Raw genomic sequence first — 27,834 nt, forward strand, 5'->3', positions numbered from 1 at the left:
GTGAACAAAATATGAGATATATGCCAAAAAACAAATATATCATTGGATTTATATTCAAAAAAAGTATTTTATGGTACAATTTCTGTGGTATATATATTAAATTTTATTGACCAAATTACTAGTTAAAGATTTTTTCTTGAAATGCGTAATACCCTTATAAAATCATATGGAGGGAGTGGTATAGTTTTATCAATTAGTATCCATTAAGGTGTATTACTCCTTAGGCGGAGTGTGTTACATTTGTGCTAGTGTCCTTTAATGGTTTAGTATACCCCTTAGGGTAGCCATATACTATCTCCATCCCAAAATTTAAGGCTTATATCATTTTTAGAAAGTCAAACTATGTCAAGTTCGACTAAGTTTTTACCAAAAATCATTAACATGCAAAATATAAAATTAATATTATTAAATAGATAATGAAATATATTTTCGTATAGTATCTAGAAAATATTATATTAGTTGATAGATTGTTCTAAAAGTTGGTCAAACTTTACTTGGTTTGACTTTCCAAAAAATATAAGCGTTAAGCTTTGGGATGAAGGTAGTATAATGCTAATATTTCAGCCGGTATCATGTAACCAGACCTAGAAAATTATTGATGTTACTCCTAATTGAGGAGGAGACATAGCATTAGAGTAATATAAGTAGAAATCCTATCGTAGTGCATATTACTAGAAAATATAATATCAAATAAATCGTATACGCAATTTTGCATTGAGATTCTACAACTTAATAAATATAATTAGACATACATATCATGCATGACATAGATAATGCTATACACAAGTATCATATGCATGCTACTGTTGATAATGCTATACACAAGTACATAGCAGATACATTGAGTGTTCTGGATTGCCTGGTCATCTCTTGCTAGAGGTGCAACTTAACATAGAAGCTGCATGACTGAAACACTACGTCTCATGCTAGAAAATCGGACGAGATTGTGTTGACCATCACCCTTCATATTGAACACAAGAATATCACAAGCTTAGCACAAATTATTAGAGGGGAACAGAGGTGCGAAGCTACAACTAGAGAACAAACAACAATTGTGTAAAGTAGATGAATATGAATCCATAATTTATGTTTTTGTATTGACATGACCCTCATGAGATATATAAAGATATATAAAGAGGCAAGCTGGAAGATAGACTTGGATTTCAAGAACATGTAGAGTTCTAGTCTACATAACTGGTATACCTATTCCAACAAACCGATCAAGCAAGCATGAAACTATGGTTAATTTTGTTTTTTTTTCTTTCGCAATTTCATGTCTATTGTATAAATGGGTAATTTATCATATACTAACAGCAATATTTGGATATATAATAGAGCCACGAGGTTAAACCACGTCATTTAAATTATTTTTAGTAGTTAGATATAAAATCTGTGGCCATGATTTAACAAGAGATAATACTCATAAACTGTATAACTAATTTTGGCACGGTCTATGTTGCACAAGAGTATATATGGAATATTAAAGGAAATTACCAATCAAATAAGATCTGAAAAAACAAAACAGATCCATGAAATTGTTATTTCAGGTCATGTAACCATGTCAATAACGTCTCTCGGCCCAGGACTCTATCAGTGTCCGTTTAAGAGAAAAGGAAAAATGAATATGATAGCCCGATATCCCGTGGTTTTCATTTGTTAGGTAGGACATGATTTGTCCAATACGTTTTACATTGTGGATTATTTCTCTAAAAAAACTCATTATACTAATTCAGTCCATGCATGAAAGTTAGAGACTAGCACTATATTTCTTTTGACTGGTCTAATGATTCTGTTTACTTCCAGATATAGTTCACCACACATGAGACATACTAAATAGAGGTGTATAATTTAAGGTTACTATACATACATGACAAGAGAAAATAGTCACAGTTGTGCTTTTAACTACTCCCTCCGATCCATAATAAGGGTCATGATTTTAGTTTGAATTTAAAGAATTCAAACCAAACTCTCAGCAGTTACTATGGACGAGGTATTAAAAAATATTATCAAATTTATCGTTAAACCTTGAAAGTGATTTTACAAATACTATAACTATTATACCTTTATCTATTAATGGAAGATGTATAACTATAGCTTTTCCCAACAATATATTCAACTTAATTAAGTGCTTCAAGTGGTTTTTAGTTAGTCTTCGTTCACAACCAAAGTGATGAATTTAGAGAACCGGTGGGAAAATGTTCTTAGAGGAAAAGAAGGTGAATTTGATTTTTAAAATACTACAAATGTAATTCCTTAATATTTCTAACTATATTAAAATTTAATCTAGCGCTTCAAGTGATGTTTAATTACAGATAGTTCACAACCAAGTGGTAAGGATGGAGAACTGAAGAAACGATGAATTCTCAATTTCTTTTTGGACCTTATTAACAAACATGAACCGACATATTTTCGTAACTTCCCAACTTCATCCGTACTATCGGCCTAATGTAACATAATTATAATGGAGCATGACTAATTGATTACAATAACTCTAATTAAGCAGGCCTTAACATAAATATTGTAACTATAATTTGTTTTTTATCCTCAAATTGAAGTAGCATCAATAAAAGCTGCATCCTTACTTGAAATATAAAGAAATTCTATGTACTTATTTTATATCACCATGTACGAATTAAATGCACATATCATAATTGATCCATTATTTTATCTCATGAGAAAATTAATTACCCAGGAATAATATATTCTTACAAACCATGCTAATTATAAACACGCATACAAATTTATAGCACTATAAAAATGTTTTTGAGAAACTCTTAGATATTGCTCTCACATTTGTGAGGGCCACCATGCTAGTTGTTGAATAAATCAATATCATTAAATTTCATTTATAAAATATTTCATAGTCCATTTCTTATTTTTATGCAACATAAACACATACATATTGAAGTAGATGCCAAAGATACACCTTCAGCAATTTTCAGAAAAAAACTTTGAAATATATAGATGTCTTTCAATGAATGTGATACATATGAGGAGACAATATACATATAAAATAAATAGTTAACACTTCAACACATTGAGGATGATATCATGGCAAAATATATAAAGTTAGCTGAGGTATAATATTAGTTGATTTTATGCTGTTGTAGCGTAGGAATAGTTGTGGCTGAGCAAGATAACAGTATTCTTACCGCTCTTGTTGACTTGTAAGCGTGGCTGCTATGAACTTCCATGCGTGCAAGAATGTAATGATGGAACTGATTCATCCTTCTTAGTTGTGTTGTGCTGAAGCAAATCAGTCAGCCCGCTACCCTCCAGTCCATGTAAGGCTGGTCTTCAAGAAAGCAACCGCGTCCCTATTAACTAGCCAGGCTGCTGAGAAATAAAGTGACTGAAATGACATAGTCAACGAGAGAAAGAAAAAAGAAAGAAAAGGAAAAAAAGAAAGAAAGAAAGAAAGAAAACGTTTTAAAATGTTTTAAAATATTCTAACAAATTCTCGCATGTACCTCATGACATATGCGCACGGCAAATTTCGTGAAAAACAGTATGTTCTGTGTAAAAAAAGATAGGAAAATATCTTGGGAAGAGTTCAGTTAACACCAAATTTCCGTGAAAGGACTTTCGAGCACAAAGAACATCGATATGATCATACGGTATCTTTTGCTGACTTTTTTGATATTTCAAGAATCAAATTCGCATAAAACAGAATTAATTAGAGGTTCAAGTTCAATGACGTCCCATGTATTACTCAAACTCATTTAGATGTTTCCCGGGAACTAAAACAGAAGAGTCAACGAAGTTTGCAACATACTACGCTATATAATATACACTCCTGTCTAAAGCTCAGCACACTCGCATCGCCGTGGCAATGATGAGCGGGCTCACGATTCTCACCTGCTTGGCCTTCGTCTTGCTGATCACCACTACGACCTGGCCTCCTGTCGCTCTTGCGGCAAGCGGTCAGCACCGGAGGAGGAGCAACCTGTGGCGCGGCGATTACATCATCGTCAGCGGCGACGACGCTCTGGTATCGCCGAACGGCGACTTCTCGTGTGGCTTCCACCGCGTCGCTACGAACGCCTACGTTCTCGCCATCTGGTTCACTGCCTCCGCCGATCCTCACACTCTCGCGTGGGCGGCCAGGCGCGACGCCCCCGTGAACGGCATAGGTTCCCGCGCCGAGCTCCTCGGGGACGGCTCCCTCGTGCTGCAAGACTTCGACGGCCGAACCGTGTGGACCACCAGCACGGGCGACACCGGCGCCGACCGGGCGCAGCTGCTCGACACCGGCAACCTCGTCGTGTCGGACGCCGCCGGCCGCACACTGTGGCAGAGCTTCGACTGGCCCACCGACACGCTCCTCCCGGGGCAGCTCATCACGCGGCGTAGCCGGATCGTGTCCGCAAGGGCCAGGGGCGCCACCTCCTCCGGCTACTACATCCTCTACTTCGACAGCTTCAACATCCTCACCATCATGTACGACGGCCCAGAGACCAACCTCAACTACTGGCCCAACGCCTTCAAGACCTGGTACGAAAACGGCCGGATGGCCTTCAACAGCACCCGGCTCGCCAGCCTCGACGAGCGCGGCCGCTTCTCGTCCAGCGACGGGCTGCGGTTCGAGGCCTCCGACGTGGGGCCCGGCGTTACGCGGCGGCTGACGCTGGATTACGACGGGAACCTCCGCTCGTACAGCCTTGATGTAGCGGGCGGCGGCACATGGCGCGCCACCTGGGCGGCGATCCTGCGGCCGTGTGGCGTGCACGGTATATGCGGCCGCTACGGTGTGTGCACGTACCTGCTGGACGGGCCGGCGTGCGCGTGCCCTGAGGGGTTCGTGCCCGCCGACCCCGCAGACTGGAGCAAGGGCTGTCGGCGACTCTTCCACCTCCGGTGCGGCGAGGATGTGCGCTTCGCCGAGCTGCCCAACGTCGACTACTGGGGGTTCGACTTCAAATTACTAGCTGACAAGAATTCAGGGATCTTCAACGTCAGCTTCGAGACGTGTCGGCAAATCTGCCTCGACGACTGCAACTGCGAGGGGTTTGGGTACAAGAAAGGGGGCAACGGCAAGTGCTATCCCAAGGTCGCTCTGTGGAACGGCCGGGGCCCCGAACCCAAGCAGTTCATGTACCTCAAGGTCCCTGCCCGCGACTGGAAGAATCTGAACATGTCGTCGGTGATGAGCTTGCGCTACGATGGCCACGCCTGCACAAAGCAAGAACACAACGCCAGCGGCAGCTACTACATGTCCCGTTACCTGAAGAATGTTGGAGACAGCAAGATAAACTTCGTGTACGTCTACAGCTTCCTCGCCGGCTTGTTCGTCGTGGAAGCCATGGTCATGATCGCTGGGTACCTGTTCATGTTCCGAGCCGATCGGGCTGCCACACGTCGTGTCCACGATGAAGGGTACAACTTGGTGTTGGGTCAGTACAGGAGATTCACGTACCAGGAGCTTTCGAACGCTACTTGCGATTTCCAAGAGGAGCTCAGCAGTGAGGCACCATGGCCGGTGTACAAGGGAGTATTAGAAGACGGACGAGATGTCGCAGTGACGCGGCTGGCGGAGGTCACGCCGCAGGCCGACCAGGTGTTCCGGTCGGAGATGAGCGTCATCGGACAGGTCAACCACATGAATCTTGTACGGGTATGGGGCTTCTGCTCCGAGCGCTCGCACAGGCTCCTCGTCTCGGAGCACGTTGAGAACGGCTCGCTGGCCAAGGCCCTGTTCAACTGCGGTGCCGAGGAGCTCAGGCTAGGGTGGCACTCGAGGTACAAGATCGCCGTCGGCGTCGCCAAGGGGTTGGCATACCTCCACCACGAGTGCTCCGAGTGGATCTTGCACTGCGACATGAAGTCAGAGAACATACTGTTAGATGTCTCCCTGGAGCCTAAGATCACCGGCTTCGGACTGGTGAAGCTGCTGAGCCGGGAAGACACGACCGGCGGGGTGCCATCCAGGGTGCAGGTTACCCGAGAATACGCCGCGCCTGAGTGGGCGCTGAGCCTCCCGATCACCTGGAAGGCTGACGTGTACAGCTTCGGTGTTGTGCTCCTCGAGCTGCTCCATGGGAAGAGGGCTAGCGAGTGGTCGGCTGCAGATTCACCGAAAGGTGAGGATGCATGCGTGGATTTACATGGGATCCTGGTTTGGATCGAGGACCGGAAAATAGAGTGCCAAGGTAAGTTGTCAACACCAGGGTCGTGGCTGGAGAAGTTCGTGGATGCGCGGTTGCTCGGCGACTTCAACCGCTTACAGGCGGCCGCGATGCTGGATGTGGCAATGTTGTGCGTGGAGGATGACCCGGACAGGAGGCCGAGCATGAATGTAATTGTGCAAAAGCTTCTCTCTTCTCAGGATGTAGGGTCGGCGTCCTTGCGCCGGGTCTGTCCTGCTCCTACCCATGAAATCCGTAGTACTATGTAATTTCATTAGGGAGTGTCTATTGGTCAGTGGAGTGACTTCCAATTGGGCATCGATTCTTTGACAAATAGCAAACTGAAACATGCTCGTTTCTCTTTACACAAGCACCGATCGGCTCCTTTTCCCATCTGCCTTTCCCCTTCACGTTTCTCGCTTTTTTAGCTTTTCCTTTCCTAGAAAAACCACAAGGACACCTTGGGACACAAGGCAACTTCATCACCCATATCTAGACGAGGGTAGATCACAAAGAAGGCAGAAACCATGGACCAAGCATGAGCAAGAAACCATGGAGAGACTCCAAGGAGAACATGGCTCCAGGGAGAAGATGTCAATAAAACCAGAACTCTCTATGCTTATATCCCTATGATTTTCACATGGCTATGCTTTTTATAACCATGATAGAAATTCACAAGAACTAACAGTAAAAAATCAACCTTACACACACACGCACATTACAGTCATATGATGTTAGAGGAAAATTAAGGTTCTTGTTCGGTGATTCCACATCATGCTATAGAAAAATCTAAGTGGGTAGGGATAACACAGTTGAAAGTGCAAAGTCTTCTCTTTGAGTTTTGTGTGCTTGACTACAACACCCGAGTATAGTTTACGGTGTGCATAGTTTTGTTGACTCTTTGTAGGTGCACAAGACGGTCGTTGACCCACCAAAAAGGGAAAATCAAAGACCGACGTCTTAATGTACACTAGGACCTAGGTCATAGGTTTTTCGGTTCTTTGTGTGTGTGTGTCGAAGCTTTGGTTGGTGAGGTCTCCAACATCAAGGAGGTTCTGCACTTTTCTCGCCCCCCACTCGATCCGAGGGTTTCCCCAAGCCATATGGACGGTATTGAGAGGTCATAGGGGCCCTCCTAGGCCCATATAAAGAGGGGATCACCCAAGGGAGAAGACATACTCCTCCGGGCCACCACGGAGGAGCTCCGCCACTCCGCATTCGCCATTGCCGCCTCCACGAAGATCTCCACCATCACCACCACACACAAGGAGAAGGAACTAGGATCCTGAAGGCTTCCTCATCGATCTACATCATCGTCATCATCAACAACATCTCCAACATCGATCCCCTTCGTCTACTTGGTTCTGATCCAAACCTTTGTTGGATATGTGCCCTAGTGGCAAATAAATACATATATTTTCCTGTTGGAGATATGCCCAAGAGGCAATAATAAAGTGGTTATTATATATCTTTGTGTTTATGATAAATGTTTGCATACCATGCTATAATTATATTAACCGAAACATTGATACATGTGTGTTATGTAAACAACAAGGAGTCCCTAGTAAGCCTCTTGTATAACTAGCTTGTTTATTAATAGATGATCATGGTTTCGTGATCATGAACATTGGATGTTATTAATAACAAGGTTATGTCATTAGATGAATGATGTAATGGACACACACCCAAATAAGCGTAGCATAAGATCCCGTCATTAAGTTCAGTTTGCTATAAGCTTTCGATACATAGTTACCTAGTCCTTCGACCATGAGAATATTCTCGAACCGTAGGGTGACACACTTGCGATGTTGCTAGGGGTAATTTAGGGATTGAAGAAATAGTTTTGGAGAGTTACGGAATTGTTCCGGAAAGATGATTAATGATTTATTAATTAATTGAATTAGTAAATATTAATATTAATATATTTAATAGAAATAAATGTGGGACTAAAAGTAGTCTATGAGAAGTTTTGCTAATGGGCCAATTAAGTAGCTCATGTAGGCAAACTATCAAAGAAAAGAGGCAAAAGAAAAGGAAAAGAAAAGAAGGCCCGGCCGGCCGCACGCCAAGGAAAGGCAAGTGTTTTGCCCATGTGTGTGCACGCCAAGGAAAGGCAAGGATCGGCCCGTGTGTTGTGCTTCCCTATGCACGCAAGGAAAGGCAAATGTTTTTGCCTTGCACATTAGGAATCGATCGATCTGATCGATCGTTTTTAGCGTGGCTCCCAAGCTAAACGTCCGTCGCCTCGATCAGCCTATAAAAGGAGCACACGGGCCAGCACAAACAGTTCAGTTTTTTTGGCTGCTCCCGTTTTACACCGTTTGCTCCTCCTTTTGTCTAGTTTCTTTCACCTAACGTGAACAGGCGAAGCCCTGTTCGCGCAAACTCTCCACCACCACCACGCCGTCGTGATGCTGGACTAGATCCCATCTACCACATCTCCCCGCTTCCTGGAATAAGGAGGAGGTGTCTTCATCGAGGTGTACGTGTGACCGAGTATGGAGGTGCTGCCCGTTTGCAGCACTGGAGGGATCGTCATCACGATCTTGAGATCGGCAAGTGTACGACTACATCAACCACGAGATTCCATCTCATTTCCGCTTAGCGATCTACAAGGATATGTAGATCCAATCCGTCTCGTTGCTTGATGTCTACGCACGCTTCTATTACTGTAGATAGTGTTGGGCCTCCAAGAGCAGAGGTTTGTAGAACAGCAGCAAGTTTCACTTAAGTGAATCACCCAAGGTTTATCGAACTCAGGGAGGTAGAGGTCAAAGATATCCCTCTCAAGCAACCCTGCAATTAAGATACAATAAGTCTCTTGTGTCCCCAACACACCTAATACACTTGTCAGATGTATAGGTGCACTAGTTCGGCGAAGAGGTAGTGAAATACAAGTAATATGGATGATTATAAGTAGTAATTGCAATCTAAAATAAAAATAGCAGCAAGCGAACATGTAGCAGAACTTGTTGGAAACGGTGTTTCAATACTTAGAAACAAGGCCCAGGGATCATACTTTCACTAGTGGACACTCTCAAGAATGATCACATAATTGAATAAATAAATGCTACACTCAAACACTCTCTTGTTGGATAACAAACACCATTCATTGTGTAGGGCTGCAAAACACACCTCAAACCGGAGTAAACAAGCTCCACAACGTCATAAAGGAATCACACACGATGCGCACACTGTCACCATCACACCGTGGAGAGTGACTCCGGAGTTCATATTAAAGTAACCTCTAGAGTGCATAATAGACAAGAGTAACATCTACATATTCAACTAGATTACAAAGCTCATGATCACATAAAAGATCACACCATGGGAGAGAGAGATGAACAACATAGCTACCGGTAGAGCCCTCGGCCTCGGGGGATAAATACTCCCTCCTCATCATGGGAAACAACAACGGCGATGAAGATGGCGATGGAGTCGATGGAGATGGCTCCGGGGGCAATTTCCCGTCCCGGCAGGGTGCCGAAACAGAGACTTCTGTCCCCCGAATTAGGATTTTTGGTGGCGGCGAAGCTACGAAACTCTTCTGGAGAAATCGTCCATCCTCTTAAGGTTTTCAGGGCAGGAGCTTAATATAGGCGAAAGGGCGGCGCGAGGGGGTGCCCGAGGGGCCCACCCCATAGGGCGGCGCCGCCCCCTCCTGGCCGCGCCAGGTGATGGGGAGGAGGACGTGGGCCTCCTCTGGCCTGGCCCTTCTGGCTCCGTGGGTCTTCTGGCGAAATAGAATTTCTGTAATTTTTCTGGATTTTTCCGAGCACTTTGGTTTTTGGGTCTTTTCTGCAATAAACAAACATAATAAACAGAAACAGGCACTGTGGCATCTTGTTAATAGGTTAGTCCAATAAATGCCATAATATGATATAAAGTGCACATAAAACATGTACCTATTGGCATAAAACTAGCATGGAACATACAAAATTACAGATACATTGGAGACGTATCATTGCTTTAATCTAGTAGATTAGATCTGGCGTTTTTCCTAGATTGGATCTTGGTTTTTATTTGTTTGCGGTAGAAATTTTTTGTTTTCCATGCAACGAACCCAATCAGTGGTATCAGAGTCGTGTCTATGCATATATTGGTTGCACGAGTAGAACACAATTGTTTTGTGGACGTTGATGCTTTGTTGTCTTTAGTTCGTGTACTTTGCATCTTGCGGCATGGTGGGATGAAGCGGCTCGGGCTAACTTTACATGACCGCGTTCATGAGATTTGCTCCACGCTCGGCATGCAACTTATATTGCATAAATGGCTTTGCGGGTGTCTGTCTCTCCCACTATAGTGAAGATCCAATTTACTCTTTCTATTGACAACACTAGTATCACCGTTGTGGTTCATGTTCGTAGGTAGATTGGATCTTACTCGAAAACCCTAAACCACGTAAAATATGCAAACCAAATTAGAGACGTCTAACTTATTTTTGCAGGGTTTGGTAATGTGATATGGCCATAATGTGATGATGAATATGTATGAGATGATCATTATTGTATTGTGGCAACCGGCAGGAGCCTTATGGTTGTCTTTAAATTTCATATTGAGTAGTATTTCAAAGTAGTTGTAATAGTTGCTACATGGAGAACAATCATGAAGACGGCGCCATTGACCTTGACGCTACGCCGACGATAATGGAGATCATGCCCGTTGATGATGGAGATCATGTCCGTGCTTTAGAGATGAAGATCAAAGGCGCAAAGACAAAAGGGCGATATCATATCACATATGAATTGCATGTGATGTTAATCCTTTTATGCATCTTGTATTGCTTAGATCACGACGGTAGCATTATAAGATGATCCCTCTCACTAAATATTAAGATAATAAAGTTTTCATCCTTAGTATGCACCGTTACTAAGACTTGTCGTTTCGAAGCATCACGTGATGATCTGGTGTGATAGATTCTACATGTGCATACAACGGGTGCAAGCCAGTTTTGCACACGCGGATACTAAGGTTGCCTTGACGAGCCTAGCATGTACAGACATGGTCTCGGAACACGGGATACCGAAAGGTAGAGCATGAGTCATATGAATGATATGATGAACACTTTGAATGTTCGCCTTTGAAGCTACATCTTTTCTCGTGATGATCGGATTTGGTGTAGTGGATTTGGTTCGTGTGATCACTAAGACAATGCGAAGGATGTTGTTTTGAGTGGGAGTTCACCTAGTTAATTTAAGAATTAAAATTTGAACTCATTTTATCGTAAACTTAGTCTAAACTCTTTGCAAATATGTTGTAGATCATGACGTCCCCCTCCATCAATTTTAACCAGTTCCTAGAGAAAGAAAAGCTTAAAAGCAATGGTAGCAACTTCACCGACTGGTTCCGTCATGTGAGGATCTTCCTCAATGGCGGAAATCTGCAATATGTGCTTGATGCACCGCTAGGTCCCCCACCACCCCCTGCAGTATCCGAGGAAGAAAAGAATGTTTACGAGACTCGGGTGATTCGGTACTCTCAAGTTCAGTATGCCATCCTATGGAGCCTTGAAGCGGAGCTCCAAAAGCGTTTTGAGCACCACGACCCTTATGAGCTGGTCAATGAGTTGAAAACAATATTTCAAACTCATGCGGCCGTGGAAAGCTATGAGGCTTCGAAGCACTTCTTTGGCTGTATGATGGAAGAGGGCAGCTCCGTTAGTGAGCACGTGATCGCTATGTCCGGGCACGCGAAGAAGCTTAGTGACTTGGGGATAGTGATTCCTAACCAGCTGATATGGGCATACCCTTCGGATACCCATTATTAGTATACCTGGCTCGGCCCAATATGGAGAAGACCAAATATGGAGAAGGCCCAACAAGGCAACCCGAAGAAGTAGTCGACTAGGACTCTTGTACAACCCTATGTTGGTTGCATATATAAAGCTAGCCAGGGCACCCGAAATAAGGAGGCCAACATATAGACATAGAGATAGACAACATAGCTCCGCCTACGGCGACACCATGTAAACATATTGTGATCATATAGTGGATTGCTAGCAGCACGTAGGGATCCTCCACCGAGGGGACCCGAAGCTGGGTACGTCATGTGGCTAATCTCGACCCCGGAATCTCCATCGTCGCTCTCTCCCGAAACCCAAGTCTACGATACGTAGGCATTGCCGAGGTGATCCCTCGTCAATTGGCGCCGACCGTGGGGATCCGCGACGACTGGATTTCGTTATCCGGGCGGGATCTGTCGAGTTCATCATCAACAACGTTCAGATCGCATCTAAGTAGAAAATTGTTGACTTCATCACCAACAAATTCATCTGGCGGCAGGCCAGAATTTGCCAGAATTTGGCGCGCATCGAGTTCTTCTGCACCAAACCCGCCAAGCTGCAGATCTGTTACCAGTGAATCTAGCAAATCAATCTGATCATTACGCGGCCAGCCGGCCAGGCGGCGCGATGCGTCGCTGCATCCGCGCAAGCAAATAAAAAGTCAGTCGACACCAACTCTGGGATAGCAGGAGGCACCTGATCAGAGACCAAGAGGAATATAAGAGAGCTGCCAACGTCACGTGCTTGTCAGAAACCAAGAAAAAGAAAGGAGCTATCACCAGATCGTATGATCAACTTCCATGGGGCGGACGGAAATTGCAGGAATCCAACAAGAACAAGTGACGTGCGCGGACCGTGCATGAAGATCACAATGGATTAACCTACAGTCAATCGTCAAGCAAAGCTGACAGATTGACCGAGCCTTCTACAAGCTAGGTGCGCACACATATTGGATCCGAAGAAAATTTACTTCAACAAGTTCGTCAGCAAAACAAAAAAAAATAGCGACTCGGCCGCCGATACAAATCCAGGTGCTATATTTCCAATTATGCAAAATTTATTTCACCAAATATTTTCCGGCTCGTACTATTATTTGCTTACAGGTTTTTGCGCCGTAATATAAACTACAGATCGGAACAAGTTTCGACGACTTCGCCGCCTACAGTCGTATGCTCGGGGGCTTTCCTGTCGTGAACCCGACAACGCGCACACGCCTCGCCCGGGGGCTCGCCCACCGCGGACTCGACGATTCTCTCTTCCATGCCGACTACTTCCACCTTGTCGAATATTTTCGGCTAAACGACGCACGGCTCCGCTGCATCGGCTTCGTTCGTTACATCGACGTCGTATGCCGGGTGACCTACTTCCACGTCGACTCCGTCGCACCCGATAAAAAAGCTAAGTGTTCCTCTTCCGAGAGTTAATTATTATTTACTTTCGCCATACCCAAATACTCGGGGGCTTTGCCATTACAATATTACAGCAAATACACTCAACACTGGGGGCTTTGTCATTACTTTGTTACCACAAATACACTCGATTACTCGGTATTCATCGTGTCCTCTAATCACTGGCACCAAGTTACAAGAACTTCGTGATGAACTACAACATGCAGAACATGAAAAAGGAGTTACCTGAACTCTTCTCCATGCTAAAGTCCGCTGAGATTAAGATACAGAAATAACATCAAGTGTTGATGGTCAACAAGACCACCAGTTTCAAGAAGCAAGGCAAACCTAAGAAGGGCAACTTCAAGAAGGGCGGCAAGAAAGCTGTCGCGCCTCCTGAGAAGCCTAAGGGTGGCCCTAAACCTGATATTGAGTGCTATTACAGCAATGGGAAGGGGCACTGGAAGCGTAATTGCCCCAAATACTTGGCTGATCTAAAGAGCGGCCTTGTCAAGAAGAAGAAAGGTATATCTGATATACATGTTATAGATGTCTATCTTACTGGTTCTCGTACTAGTGCATGGGTATTTGATACTGGTTCGGTTGCTCACATTTGTAACTCGAAACAGGAACTACGGAATAAACGAAGCCTGGCGACGGACGAAGTGATGATGCACGTTGGAAATGGATCCAAGGTCGATGTGATCGCTGTCGGCATGCTCCCTCTACATCTACCTTCGGGATTAGTTTTAAACCTCAATAATTGTTATTTGGTGCCTGCATTGAGCATGAACATTATATCTGGATCTTGTTTAATGCAAGACGGTTATTCATTTAAGTATGAGAATAATGGTTGTTCTATTTTTTGAATAATATCTTTCATGGTCATGCGCCTGAGATGAATGGTTTATTCTTGTTAAATCTCGATAGTAGTGATACACATGTTCATAACATTGATGCTAAACGAATTAAATTGAATGATAATTCTACTTATATGTGGCACTGTCGTCTTGGTCATATTGGAGTGAAACGCATGAAGAAACTCCATTTCGATGGACTACTTGAGTCACTTGACTTTGAGTCACTTGATAGATGCGAAGCATGTCTAATGGGCAAAATGACTAAGACTCCATTCTCTGGTAAGCGAGCTACTGACTTATTGGAAATCATATATACCGATGTGTGCGGACCAATGAGTGTAGCGTCGCGCGGTGGTTATCGTTATGTTCTAACCTTCACAGATGATCTGAGTAGATATGGGTATATCTATTTCATGAAACATAAGTCCGAAACTTTCGAGAAGTTTAAGGAATTCCAAAGTGAAGTATAAAATCAACGTAACAAGAAGATTAAGTTTCTGCGTTCTGATCGCGGAGGCGAATATCTGAGTTATGAGTTTGGCATGCATTTAAAGAAATGCGGTATACTTTCACAGTTGACACCGCCGGGAACACCACAACGCAATGGTGTGTCCGAACGTCGTAATCGAACTCTCTTAGATATGGTTCGTTCTATGATGTCTCTTACTGATTTACCGTTATCGTTTTGGGGTTATGCATTAGAGACAGCTGCATTCACTTTAAATAGGGCACCATCTAAATCCGTTGAAACGACACAGTATGAATTATGGTTTAATAAGAAACCTAAGCTATCGTTCCTTAAAGTTTGGGGTTGCGAAGCCTATGTAAAAAAGTTACAACCGGACAAGCTAGAACCCAAAGCGGAGAAATGTGTCTTCATAGGATATCCTAGGGAAACTATTGGGTATACTTTCTATCACAGATCCGAAGGCAAAATCTTTGTTGCTAAGAACGGAACCTTTCTTGAGAAGGAGTTTCTCACTAAAGAAGTGACTGGAAGAAAAGTAGAACTCGACGAGGTTATTGAACCTTCTCTCGAAGATCAGAGTACCGCAGTTCCGGAAGATGTTCCTGTGCAGCCTACACCGATTAGAGTGGAAGCTAGTGATAATGATCATGAAACTTCGAACGAAGTAGCTACTGAACCTCGCAGATCGACAAGGGAGCCCACTCCTGATTGGTATGATCCTTGTCTAAATGTCATGATTGTGGACAATAATGATGAAGACCCTGCGACGTATGAAGAAGCGATGATGAGCCCAGATTCCAACAAATGGCAAGAAGCCATGAAATCCGAAATGGGATCCATGTATGATTACAAAGTGTGGACTTTGGTAGACTTACCTGATAGCCGCAAGGCTGTCGAGAATAAATGGATCTTCAAGAGAAAAACAGATGCTGATGGTAATGTTACTGTCTATAAAGCTTGACTTGTCGCAAAGGGTTTCCGAAAAATTCAAGGAGTTGACTACGATGAGACTTTCTCACCTGTAGCGAAGCTAAAGTATATGAGGATTTTATTAGCAATAACTGCATTTTCGATTATGAGATTTGGCAGATGGATGTCAAAATGGCGTTCCTTAATGGTGACATTGAGGAAGAGTTGTATATGGTACAACCCAAAGGTTTTGTCGATCCTAAAAATGCTGACGAGGTATGCAAACTTCAGCGTTCCATTTATGGACTGAAGCAAGCATCCAGGAGTTGGAACCGATGCTTTGATAAGGTGATCAAAGACTTCGGGTTTATACAGTGTCATGGAGAGGCCTGTATTTACAAGAAAGTGAGTGGGAGCTCTGTAGCATTCCAGATATTATATGTAGATGACATATTATTGATTGTGAATGATATAGAACTTTTAAGCAGTGTAAAAGGCTATTTGAATAAGTGTTTTTCAATGAAAGACCTTGGTGAAGCAGCGTACATTTTAGGCACCAAGATTTATAGAGATAGATCAAGACGCCTAATAGGGCTTTCACAGAATACATACCTGCACATGATTCTAAAGAAGTTTAGAATGGATGAAAATACGAAAAGGATTCTTACTGATGTTGACAGGTAAGGTCTTGAGTAAGACTCAAGGTCCGGCTACGGCAGAAGAAAGAGAGAGGATGAACAAGATCCCCTATGCCTCGGTAGTAGGCTCTATCATGTATGCCATGCTATGTACTAGACCGGATATAGCACATGCTGTTAGTTTGACTAGCAGATATCAAAGTGATCCAGGAATGAAACACTGGACAACGGTCAAGAATATCCTGAAGTACTTGAAAAGGACTAAGGATATGTTTCTTTGTTATGGCGGTGACCAGGAGCTCGTTGTAACCAGTTACACGGATGCAAGTTGGAACACTGATCCTGATGACTCTAAGTCTCAGTCTGGGTGCGTGTTTATATTGAATAGTGCTGCAGTAATCTGGTGCAGCTCGAAGCAGTGCACGGTGGCGAAGTCTTCAACAGAATCGGAATACATAGCGGCTTCGGAGGCTTCATCGGAAGCGGTATGTATGAAGAGGTTCATTGTTGAGCTTGGTGTGATTCCTAGTGCATTGGACCCACTAGTCATCTATTGTGACAACATGGGTGCCATCGCCAATGCACAAGAACCAAGGTCACACAAGAAGCTGAAGCATATCAAGCTGCGTTTTCATTCGATTCGCGAGTACATCGAAGATGGTGAAGTAAAGATTTGCAGAGTACACACAGATCTGAATGTGGCAGATCCATTGACTAAAGCTCTCCCTAGGGAAAAGCATGACCAACACCAGAATGCCATGGGTGTTAGGTGCCTTGCAATGTAATCTAGATTATTGACTCTAGTGCAAGTGGGAGACTGTTGGAGATATGCCCAAGAGGCAATAATAAAGTGGTTATTATATATCTTTGTGTTTATGATAAATGTTTGCATACCATGCTATAATTGTATTAACCGAAACATTGATACATGTGTGTTATGTAAACAACAAGGAGTCCCTAGTAAGCCTCTTGTATAACTAGCTTGTTGATTAATAGACGATGATGGTTTCGTGATCATGAACATTGGATTTTATTAATAACAAGGTTATGTCATTAGATGAATGATGTAATGGACACACACCCAAATAAGCGTAGCATAAGATCACGTCATTAAGTTCAGTTTGCTATAAGCTTTCGATACATAGTTACCTAGTCCTTCGACCATGAGATCATGTAAATCATTTATACCGGAAGGGTACTTTGATTACATCAAACGCCACTGCGTAAATAGGTGGTTATAAAGGTGGGATTAAGTATTCGGAAAGTATGAGTTGAGGCATATGGATCAAGAGTGGGATTTGTCCATCCCGATGACGGATAGATATACTCTGGGCCCTCTTGGTGAAATATCGTCTGATTAGCTTGCAAGCATGTGAATAGTTCACAAGAGATGATATGCTACGGTACGAGTAAAGAGTACTTGTCGGAGACGAGGTTGAACAAGGTATGGAGATACCGATGATCAAACCTCGGACAAGTAAAATATCGCGAGACAAAGAGAATCGGTATCATATGTAAATGGTTCAATTCGATGACTAAGTTATCATTGAATATGTAGGAGTCATTATGGATCTCCAGATCCCGCTGATGATTATTGATCGGAGAAGGCGTCTCGGTCATGTCTGCATATTCTCGAACCGTAGGGTGACACACTTAAAGTTGCGATGTTGCTAGGGGTAATTTTGGGATTGAAGAAATAGTTTTGGAGAGTTACGGAATTGTTCCGGGAAGATGATTAATGATTTATTAATTAATTGAATTAGTAAATATTAATATTAATTTATTTAATAGAAATAAATGTGGGACTAAAAGTAGTCTATGAGAAGTTTTGCTAATGAGCCAATTAAGTAGCTCATGTAGGCAAACTATCAAAGAAAAGAGGCAAAAGAAAAGGAAAAGAAAAGAAGGCCCGGCCGGCCGCACGCCAAGGAAAGGCAAGTGTTTTGTCCATGTGTGTGCACGCCAAGGAAAAGCAAGGATCGGCCCGTGTGTTGTGCTGCCTGTGCACGCAAGGAAAGGCAAATGTTTTTGCCTTGCACATTAGGAATCGATCGATCCGATCGATCGTTGTTAGCGTGGCTCCCAAGCTGAACGTCCGTCGCCTCTCAGCCTATAAAAGGAGGAGCACACGGGCCGGCACAAACCGTTCAGTTTTTTGGCTGCTCCCGTTTTGCACCGTTTGCTCCACTTTTTGTCTAGTTTCTTTCACCTAACCTGTTCGCGCAAACTCACCACCACCACCATGCCGTCGTGCTGCTGGACTAGATCTCATCTACCACATCTCCCCGCTTGCTGGAATAAGGAGGAGGTGTCTTCATCGAGCTGTACGTGTGACCGAGTACGGAGGTGCTGTCCGTTTGCAGCGCCGGAGGGATCGTCATCGCGATCTTGAGATCGGCAAGTGTACGACTACATCAACCACGAGATTCAATCTCGTTTCCGCTTAGCGATCTACAAGGGTATGTAGATCCAATCCGTCTCATTGCTTCAATCTAGTAGATTAGATCTGGCGTTTTTCCTAGATTGGATCTTGGTTTTGTTTGTTTGCGGTAGAATTTTTTTGTTTTCCATGCAACGAATCCAATCATTTCCTTTATCATAATATGTTCCATGCCATCCTATAAAGTGTATTAAGCAGAAACATTAGTGCACATGTGGTATGTAAACAAACTCCATCCCTATTGATATAGTCCATTGATTAATAATATGATCAACGTTTTCTGATCATGTGACAAGTAGTCACTAATAATGGAGTCATGTTGGTCAACATGATGGACTTACACCGATAAGGTATTGCAATATGATCAAATCACAAAGTTCAGCATTGTGATACCGTCATGAATGTTGTAAGCTAATACTTAGACTTTGAGACCATGTTTAATCACTATCTCTGCGGCTGCTTTGATATCACCAACCGCTATACCGTGATAGGGTAGTCATAAAGGTGATACTCAAGTATGCTAATGGATGAGTTGAGGCGTATGTGTCAAGAGTGGAATTTGTACAATCCTTTACAGATACGAAAAAGGGCCCACTCGGTAATATCATATAAACACCGCTTGCAAGCACGTGACTAGGTTTGTGTTTGTCGGTAACGAGATGGTGAAAGAATATCATTATGGTTTTGTGTGTTTGATGACAACATGTGTGATACTCTAATGCATTTATGTGGTGCAGATGTAATCTATATTGTTTACATGTTGAGAAGAAAGAAAAAGGAAAAATCTTTTGCTGAAAAGTAAGAAGGGAAGAAACTGCATCTGCACAGGCCGGAAAGTCCGAGCCGGAAATTGTCAGAATTTCCGGCTCCCCAAAACGGCTAAGGCATTAAGGGTCCGGAGCCCCTGGATGCCCCCCTCCCCCGGAAATTGGGCTGGATATCTCAGTTGCAGACGGAAATTCCAAGGAGGGAGGGGGATATTTCGGCCCTTACTTACGCTGGAATTTCTGCCCCCGTTTCTTCACCAACCACTCGATTTCCCCAAGTGAGGTTGCTCGATTTGTTTATGTTCTTCACCTCCATCTGAGCCACCAAAATCACTTGATCTCCTCCCTCAACCACAAAAAGTTCTTGATCTTTGGAGAATCGAAGGAGAAGACTTTGATCTACATCTTCACCGAAGCGTTTTACATTTCCCCTCATTTGGTTGAGGGCACCATTGCTAGTGTTTCCTTTGGAAACCCTAGTTGTTGATTTGATCTTGTTGTTTGTTGTGTTGTAAGAGCTATTGGGAGCCTCCAATTCAGTTGTGGATGTGTGTCCCTAAGAATCTTGTAAAGGACCGGTTTCCGCCTCGAGGAAATCCCTTAGTGGACAAGTGAGCTAGGCCTTTGTGGCGTTGCTCACCGGAGAATAGGGTGAGGACTTTGTGGCATTGGTTAGGGATTCGTGGCAACCACACCCCTCCAACGTAGACGTACTTCCCCTCAAAAAGAAGGAACTGTGGGAATCATCCCTCGTGTCTCCGCGTGCTCCACTCCCGGTTATCTCCATCCTTTATGGCATTACTATATCTTGCTTAGTTTTGTATCTTGTTATCTAGGTAAATTCACATAGTTGTATATCTAGAGAATTTACCTTTGTGTCAAGCCTTAATTTAAAAAGAACTAAAAATTGGGTAGCACCTATTCACCCCCCCTCTAGGTGCGGCATACGATCCTTTCAGATGGAGAAAAGGTATAGCGGATACCAAAGATCAAGTCTCGGAAAAAGATAGGTATCATGTTACAAAAGGAATTGGACTTGACGTTCAGGTTCAAACGATAAACTTATTCGTGTTTGCATAGGGACTGTTATAGTTTTCCATAACCCCTTGATGGTCATTGATCGGATAGTCATCTCGGTCATGTCTACGCATTCCTGAACCCGTGGGGTGGCACACTTAAGGGTATATGACGCTTTGGTATTGATTCAGTATTGTTATAGAATAAGGAGAGAACACAGGAATTGTTCTAGAGAGGAATCGAAATAAGTTTCAGGTCAATGAATAGTTTGAAGACTCGCATATATGTTTATTATTTAATTGGATGAATTAATTAAATAAATATAAAAGAAAAATAGGATACCTTTTAAAAAGGCCACTATTTGGTGGCCCTATAGGAGGCCGTCCAAGGGCCAAGGGAAAAGGGGAAGGGGGTTGGCCTGGTAGGGCCGTCGTGTCCCCAACCCTAACCCTAACCGCAGGCTGGCACAAAGGAATGGTAGGGCGGGCGGCTGCCCCCTAGGTGGCCCCACCTCTCCCCCTTTGGCCCACTACATAAATCCCCCAAGGGGTGGAATCCTCATTCAATCCATTGAGCTCTCTCTCCCTCCCCTCTCCTCCCCGTGACGTGTGTTCCCAAGTTAGGAACATGCGCATGATTGGAGTTCTCACATCCAACTGCACGCCGTCGTGCTGTTCGGGACACGGGTCCGAAACGTCTTCTTCCGTTGTGCCACTGGACTGGCACCTGGGAGATGTCTATACACAGTACGGGTGTAGAACTGCGGAGGCGCGACACTTGGAGCGCTTCATCATTGGATTTCTTCACGACTTTGAGGTCGGCCTCAACGTACAACTTCATCGACGAACGTTCATTGTGAACGTTAGGATTTTTGGTCTTCAAGGGTATGAACACCGATTCCCTTCGTTACCTTGCATCTCCATAGAATAGATCTCGGCTATGTATATCGGTCCAATTTTTTTCTACACCGGAACCCAACAGTAGTATCAGAGCGATCTATGCGTAGATGTATATGTACGGGCAGAACACATAGCAATATGTGGGCACTGTTTCCCCAATTGTTACCCTCTTAAAGTGTGATTGCTATCACTGTGGCATTGTTTGATGCAGCGGCCCCGACCGACCTTACACGTACACCTATATGAAACTGGTTCCGCACTTAACATATGACTTGTACCATATAAGAGACTAGGGAGTCTCTCTCTCTCTTACTTTAGAAGTGCGGCTTTGGTATGGTGGACGGTCCTAGACAAGGGATTAGAAGCGACGATATTTTAATCGATGTTGTGGTTCTGAAGTTCGTAGGTAATGAAACAGTTCTTCTCCGATAGCCCTAACATCCAAGTAAAAACTGCAAACACAAAGTAGAGGCGTCTAACTTGGTGTTGCAGAGACGGCATGTAAATATGATATGGTCGAGGTAAGTTTATCAATTGTTCGACGACTACCAATGTGGAGGCGCGAGGCCCCGAGGAGCTTTTCGGGAGCATATGATGGAGATCAAGGCACCATGACGACCATGTCATACCCCTTTTTAAATTTAATGTGATGTTATTGTTGTTTTATCTTATGATGCATGTATTAGATATACGACAATAGTATTATAAGATGATCCCTCAACCATAATATCAATGGTGTTGTCCCTTGGTATATACATTACTATTTATTTCGATTTTTAGGAAACTATTTCAGAATTTTAAGGACACAATTACTCTAGCTAATTTAAGTATATGCATTATGCTTCCTTAGGCTAGCTGATCTGTTCCCATTTTTAATAGAGTTTGTTTCCCATGTAACTAGAAGGTGCTATGATAAGATAAAGAATTTTCTGATATACCAAACGACTCTGGTTCTAATGCAGTGCAATAAAATTATGTTTTTTGAATTCAACAAAAAATGTTTTGGAAGAAAAATATTATCAATATGTTTTCTAGTGATAAAAATATTTCTAGTGTCATAATTATATATATACTTCAGATACATTCGGATGTGCTTCTTCAGAAATAAATATTTGTTCCTAGCGAATAGAGAGATTTTCTTGCATGAAGAAAATTATATTAATTTGAATATCCATATTTTAGAGCGACCACTAATGAAAATGTCCACCTGTTGCTTGCACATCATGCATCTGTGCACATCGCCGCCCTCAATGATGCTTCCTACTTTCTGTATGTGCTTCCATGAAACAAAAAGTGGCATCCACATATCGATTTTCTGTCATCTAGTCACAATGATGGTGACCTTATGCTTCCTGCCGATGGTTGTCTTGCTTCATTCCGATTGAGGCATGTGTCCTTCTGGTGGTAGTCGTGCATCCTTCATACCGTGGTCATGCTATTTCCCAACGATGAGTGCTTCCTTCATATTGTGGTTCTCAGGTTTTGCATCAACAAAATTTGGCTAACTTGGTGTCGTGATTCATTTCTATCGTGGTTGGGAGTGAGGCGGCCGGTCAGCTTCAACCATTGTTGTCTGTCGTATGCCTTCATCATGCCCACTTCGAGATCAAAGAAGGGCCGTTTCAACCATTCTTGTCTGATGGCTTGAAGGAACTCATAAGAAATCAGAGCATTATCAATAATCAACCGCCTAGGAACAAAAGCAGCACTATAATTTTTAGACACAACATATAGCAAGATCAGTTTCAACGATAAGCTAGAAACTTGGATGCAATCTTGTAAAGCACATTACATAAGGTAATGGGATGGAAGTTTTTTAGATGCTCTGGATTCATTACCTTTAGAATCATCACATTAAGTGAATCACAAAAGCCATCTGGCAGAGAGCCCCAATGTAAAAAACATCGGATAGCCTAACATACTTCTGCCTGTAGAAATTCCCAATGGGTCCGGTTGAACAGTGCTGGAAAAGCATTAGGCCCAGAAGCCTTCATCGGTCGCATCTGGAAGAGGGATGCCTTAATCTCTTCATTAGTATACTCCTTGGTCAATTCTGCATTCATCTCATCTGATTGTTTATCGGGTATTGAAACAAGGACAAGATCAATAGATAAGGTAGGTTCTGACGAGAAAAGTGCCCCATAAAAATTCTGGAGCATACCATTTATTTCATGTTGATCTTCACAGCGAGACCCATCATCACGTCGATCTCAAGAATTTAATCTTGTTTCTCGTTTGCATGTGGTAGCTTTCGCATGGAAGAAGGCGGTGTTTCGGGCACCCTCACGTAACCAATCCACCCGATAATAGACGTTGGGGAGCCGTAATCTCTTCCTGCTCAAACATCTCACATAGATACTTCTCGAGCTTGCGTATTTCCGGCTGATCCAACTCAGTAGCGGTCAATCGGTCATACTCCCTCCGGTCTCTTTTAATTGACTCGGATTTAGTACAACTTTGTACTAAATTTAAGTCAATTAAAAAGGACCGAACGGAATAGATAGTTGTTTCAACTGTGACATTCTAGCTTCCGGATCTTGTTTCGGACCAATTCACGACTCCAGGCCTTCAAGCCAGCCACACGTTGGAGAGTGGACCGGGCGAGTGCAACAGGTGTGTACCGCATGCACTCTTAGGCCAAACTTTCTCAAAAACCTCTTTGATAATCCGGGGGCCTCAACCAAGCAGCTTCCTCACTAGGGAGTTGAGTGAGTCCCAATTCGCGGACGAAGATGATACTGTCTCCTGGAGTCTGGATACTAGGGGGGTTTACTCCACGAGCTCCATGTATCTTAGACTCATGCATGGGGCGGCAGTCTCACACTTCACAGACATGTGGCGTACCAGGGTCCCTCCAAAGATTGAAGTGTTCCTTTGGAAACTCCTCCGGGGCAAACTTCCTTGCTCGGAAGAAGTGGCCAAGAGGCAGGGTCCCTCTGATGGGAATTGCGCCCTCTATGGCGAGCTGGAAGACTGTAACCACATCTTCTTTGGTTGCTCTCTAGCTCGATTTATGTGGGCCGGGGTAGGGAAACCCTCCACTGTGATTGGAACCCGACAGGGGCTAGGAAATTCCTAGCGATCTCTCAAGGGCTTACCGGGCAGTACCATAGACTAGTTTGGTTTACTTTTGCTGCGCAGTGATAGCTTTTTGGAACGTTAGGAATAAACTTACTATAGAAGGCTCGATCATTGACAAACCCGTTGATGTTCTGTTTAAAATGCTTATCTACATGCAGCAATGGCGGAAGCTAGTGAGATCGAGGGATAGAGGCCTTCTGGTTGCCGCGATGGGGGAGATCAGACTTCTTCACACCGCGACGATGTCACCTTGATGCATGGATAGGACCTACCTTAGCACACATGGTTCTGCTTCTTGGTTGTGTACTGGATTTTCATGTTTGTATCGCTACATATGTGTCTGGACACGACATGGGTCTTTTTTATGTGTATCGCTACTTATGTTGTGGTGAAGTTGGCGTGAGTGTCTGTAAAACTATTGTACTTGCTGGTTGCTTTATTAATTTAAAACTAGGCTATGGCCTTCCCTCTAAAAAAAAACCAAGCAGCTTCAAAGCGAAACTTGGCCTGGACTGGAGCCTTATCCCTGCACGTCACTCAGCTTTGAGAGGCTAATTAGGGGGTGTTTGTTGTGGCTTTTTTTGGCTTTTGGCTTTGGCAAAAGCCACCAAAAGCACCTAAATAGGTGCTTTTTTTGGCTTTTGGATTTTGGAAGCAAAAAACAAAGATCCTATTCTTTTGGCTTCCAAAATCCAAAAGCCAAAAAAAGCACCTATTTAGGTGCTTTTGGTGGCTTTTGCCAAAGCCAAAAGCCAAAAAAAAGCCACAACAAACACCCCCTTAAGATAGCCACGTGATCAGACGTTGTAGTAACAAGATTTTCCACCGAACAATCATCATAAAGGGCCGAGAAATCTCCATTAGCTACAGCTCGATCTAATCGCACGGTGAGGCGGCCGGTCAGCTTCGGCGTGCAGACTTGCTCACCCTTTGACTCCGTCCAACGGTGGTGCGCCCATGCTTGCGGAGCTTCCGTTTCCTCGGCGGTGCGTGCATGCACCCAGAGGGTCGCAGTCCAAGGTGACCCGTGGAATTCCGAGTCCATTCTTTAAACCCGCGTGCACAGCGCTACATAAAGGGTACACCGCATCTGCCTTGGCCACAATTCTACACGGAGCGACAGAAGCAAACACTGAAAGGGAGAGCGCGCAGCAGCTTGCAAGCGACGAAAGGAGCAGACGTCTAGTCTAGCACAGTACTACAGTAGCACTAGCTAGCTACGTAGGGAGCCATGTCGCCCGTGCACGTCCCGGAGCTCACCAGCAGCGGCTCCCTGACCTTGGATCCGGTGCAGCGGACGCTCAGCCGCCTCGCCCTCGCGTCGTCGGCGGCGGCCATGACGCCCAGGTCCCCGCCGCCGTCCTACGGGAGCATCGTCACCGTGCTCAGCATCGACGGCGGCGGCGTCCGCGGCATCATCCCCGGAACCATCCTCGCCTTCCTCGAAGAGAAGCTCCAGGTGAGCATCAGCTCCCCTCCCCTCCTTGCATCCATATGGTACTGCATCGTGCACCAACTCTAACTTCCTTGGGGCGGTCATATCTACAGGAGCTCGATGGACCAGACGCGAGGCTCGCAGACTACTTCGACGTGATCGCCGGGACGAGCACCGGCGGGCTCGTGACGGCCATGCTCACCGCGCCCAACGCCCAGGGCCGCCCGCTCTTCGCCGCCAAGGACATCAACAGCTTCTACCTGGAGCACTGCCCAAGCATCTTCCCTGCCGTCAGCGGCGGGCCTCTCGGCTTGCTCAGGAGCATCAGGGGACCCAAGTACGACGGCCAGTACCTCCACTCCGTCGTCAGAAAGCTGCTCGGCGACACGCGGGTAGACCAGGCTCTGCAGAACATCGTCATCCCCACCTTCGACATCAAGCTGCTCCAGCCAACCATATTCTCCAGATACGACGTGCGTACACAAACAAATCATAGTGCTCGTCGACCGATTACCTGATATTTTCCTGTCGATCGATCAAACCGTGCTTAAGTTTCACATGCATGTATAAACAGGCCCTGAACGACGTCTCCAAGAACGCTCTCCTAGCCGACGTCTGTATCAGCACGTCGGCAGCGCCTACTTACCTCCCCGGCCACCACTTCGAGACCAAGGACAAGGATGGCAAGCCCCGGGCGTTCAACCTTATCGACGGAGGCGTCGCCGCAAATAACCCGGTCAGTCGTCAGTAATTATAAAGTTTCTGTCTCCGTCCCATTATTAGCAGAATATGATGCGCCACTTTGCTTTCTAGTGATACCATTGGATATTCTCGATCTGTTTGACTGACATGTTGGCATGGATCCTGCAGACGATGCTAGCGATGACGCACGTAAGCAAGCAGATCCTGCTGGGCAACCAGGACTTCTTCCCGATCAAGCCGGCGGACTACGGCAAATTCATGGTGCTCTCGCTCGGTACCGGCTCCGCCAAGGTGGAGGAGAAGTACGACGCAGCCGCCTGCGGCAAGTGGGGTATCCTTGGCTGGCTCTACAACGGCGGTGCCTCGCCGCTCATTGACAGCTTCAGTCAGGCTAGCGCCGACCTGGTCGACATCGAGGCGTCCGTGCTCTTCCAGGCGCTGCGCTGCGAGAAGCGGTACCTCCGCATCCAGGACGACGAGCTCAAGGGCGACACCTCCTCCGTCGATGTGTCAACGCCTGAGAACCTCAACAAGCTCGTCGGCGTCGGCAAGGCGCTGCTCAAGAGGAGCGTGTGCAGGGTGGACGTCGAGACCGGCAAGAGCGTGCCTGACAAGAATAGAGGCACCAATGAGGAGGAACTCACCCATTTCGCCCTCATGCTGTCACAGGAGCGGAAAGCTAGGTTCCAGAAGAAAGGCGTAAGCGTCACACACTAAATTAACATGCATGGGATCTGCCCCGTGAAATAGTCAACTGTCTGTAGTAGTAACTGCAAGCCCCCCAAACAAGCTTGTAGTACATTAATCCGGATGTAATGTCTACTAGTTAAATATTCGTGCGTTGCCACGGTCTTCTAATTATTTGTTTACCACATTCTGAAGTTGGTGATGAAAAATGTGTTTTTTTGGCCTCCGGGAGGGAACTTGGCAAGTCTTTCTTTGTGCTGGTCTTTGTCGGACAAATGTATGCCATAGGACATGATCCATCTCCTTGCAATTATTTGCACAATAAAATGACACCAACTTATCCGATACTTATGTTGTAAGGATACTTGTGCAAAATAAGTTCTTGATTATCTTGAGAAATATTTAAATAAAAACGTAAACTGACCATGCCTAAAGTAAGGTCCATAATGTGGTCCAAAAGTGACAAACAAAACATAATTTATGTTCTACAACATATTATTTATTTACTCGACATAAATTAGCCCAGCGGCTCCTCACAGGAAGTAGCTTGCTTGAAGTTGAACCATTAACTCATTGAGCACATTTGTTCTAAAAATATCAATAAAAAAACTGACAAGTAATTGGTGTAGTGACAA

At 44.5% G+C, this 27,834-nt stretch overlaps 2 protein-coding genes across 2 annotated transcripts; both read left to right on the forward strand.

The window, feature by feature from the left end:
* The first annotated feature begins 3,794 nt into the window (after positions 1-3,794).
* On the forward strand, positions 3,795-6,474 carry LOC127312811 (putative receptor protein kinase ZmPK1). The gene has a single exon (XM_051343365.2). The coding sequence runs from the start codon at positions 3,833-3,835 to the stop codon at positions 6,392-6,394; it is 2,562 nt and encodes an 853-aa protein (XP_051199325.1). The 5' UTR covers positions 3,795-3,832; the 3' UTR covers positions 6,395-6,474.
* Positions 6,475-25,469: 18,995 nt separating this feature from the next.
* LOC127312812 (patatin-like protein 2) lies at positions 25,470-27,370 on the forward strand. Its single transcript, XM_051343366.1, has 4 exons — positions 25,470-25,834; positions 25,924-26,283; positions 26,385-26,546; positions 26,681-27,370. Exons 1-4 carry the CDS (start codon positions 25,607-25,609, stop codon positions 27,227-27,229), a joined length of 1,299 nt encoding a protein of 432 aa, XP_051199326.1. The 5' UTR covers positions 25,470-25,606; the 3' UTR covers positions 27,230-27,370.
* Positions 27,371-27,834: the final 464 nt, after the last annotated feature.

The sequence above is a fragment of the Lolium perenne genome, chromosome 7 (assembly GCF_019359855.2).
Source record: "Lolium perenne isolate Kyuss_39 chromosome 7, Kyuss_2.0, whole genome shotgun sequence".
Lineage (NCBI taxonomy): Eukaryota > Viridiplantae > Streptophyta > Magnoliopsida > Poales > Poaceae > Lolium > Lolium perenne.

Excerpts from the sequence above, each read along its gene's own strand:
- LOC127312811 (XM_051343365.2), top strand. The coding sequence starts at position 3,833 with ATGATGAGCGGGCTCACGATTCTCACCTGCTTGGCCTTCGTCTTGCTG.
- LOC127312812 (XM_051343366.1), top strand. The coding sequence starts at position 25,607 with ATGTCGCCCGTGCACGTCCCGGAGCTCACCAGCAGCGGCTCCCTGACC. Across the intron at positions 25,835-25,923 it reads TCCTCGAAGAGAAGCTCCAG|GAGCTCGATGGACCAGACGC; the intron begins GTGAGCATCAGC and ends TCATATCTACAG. Across the intron at positions 26,547-26,680 it reads GCGTCGCCGCAAATAACCCG|ACGATGCTAGCGATGACGCA; the intron begins GTCAGTCGTCAG and ends TGGATCCTGCAG.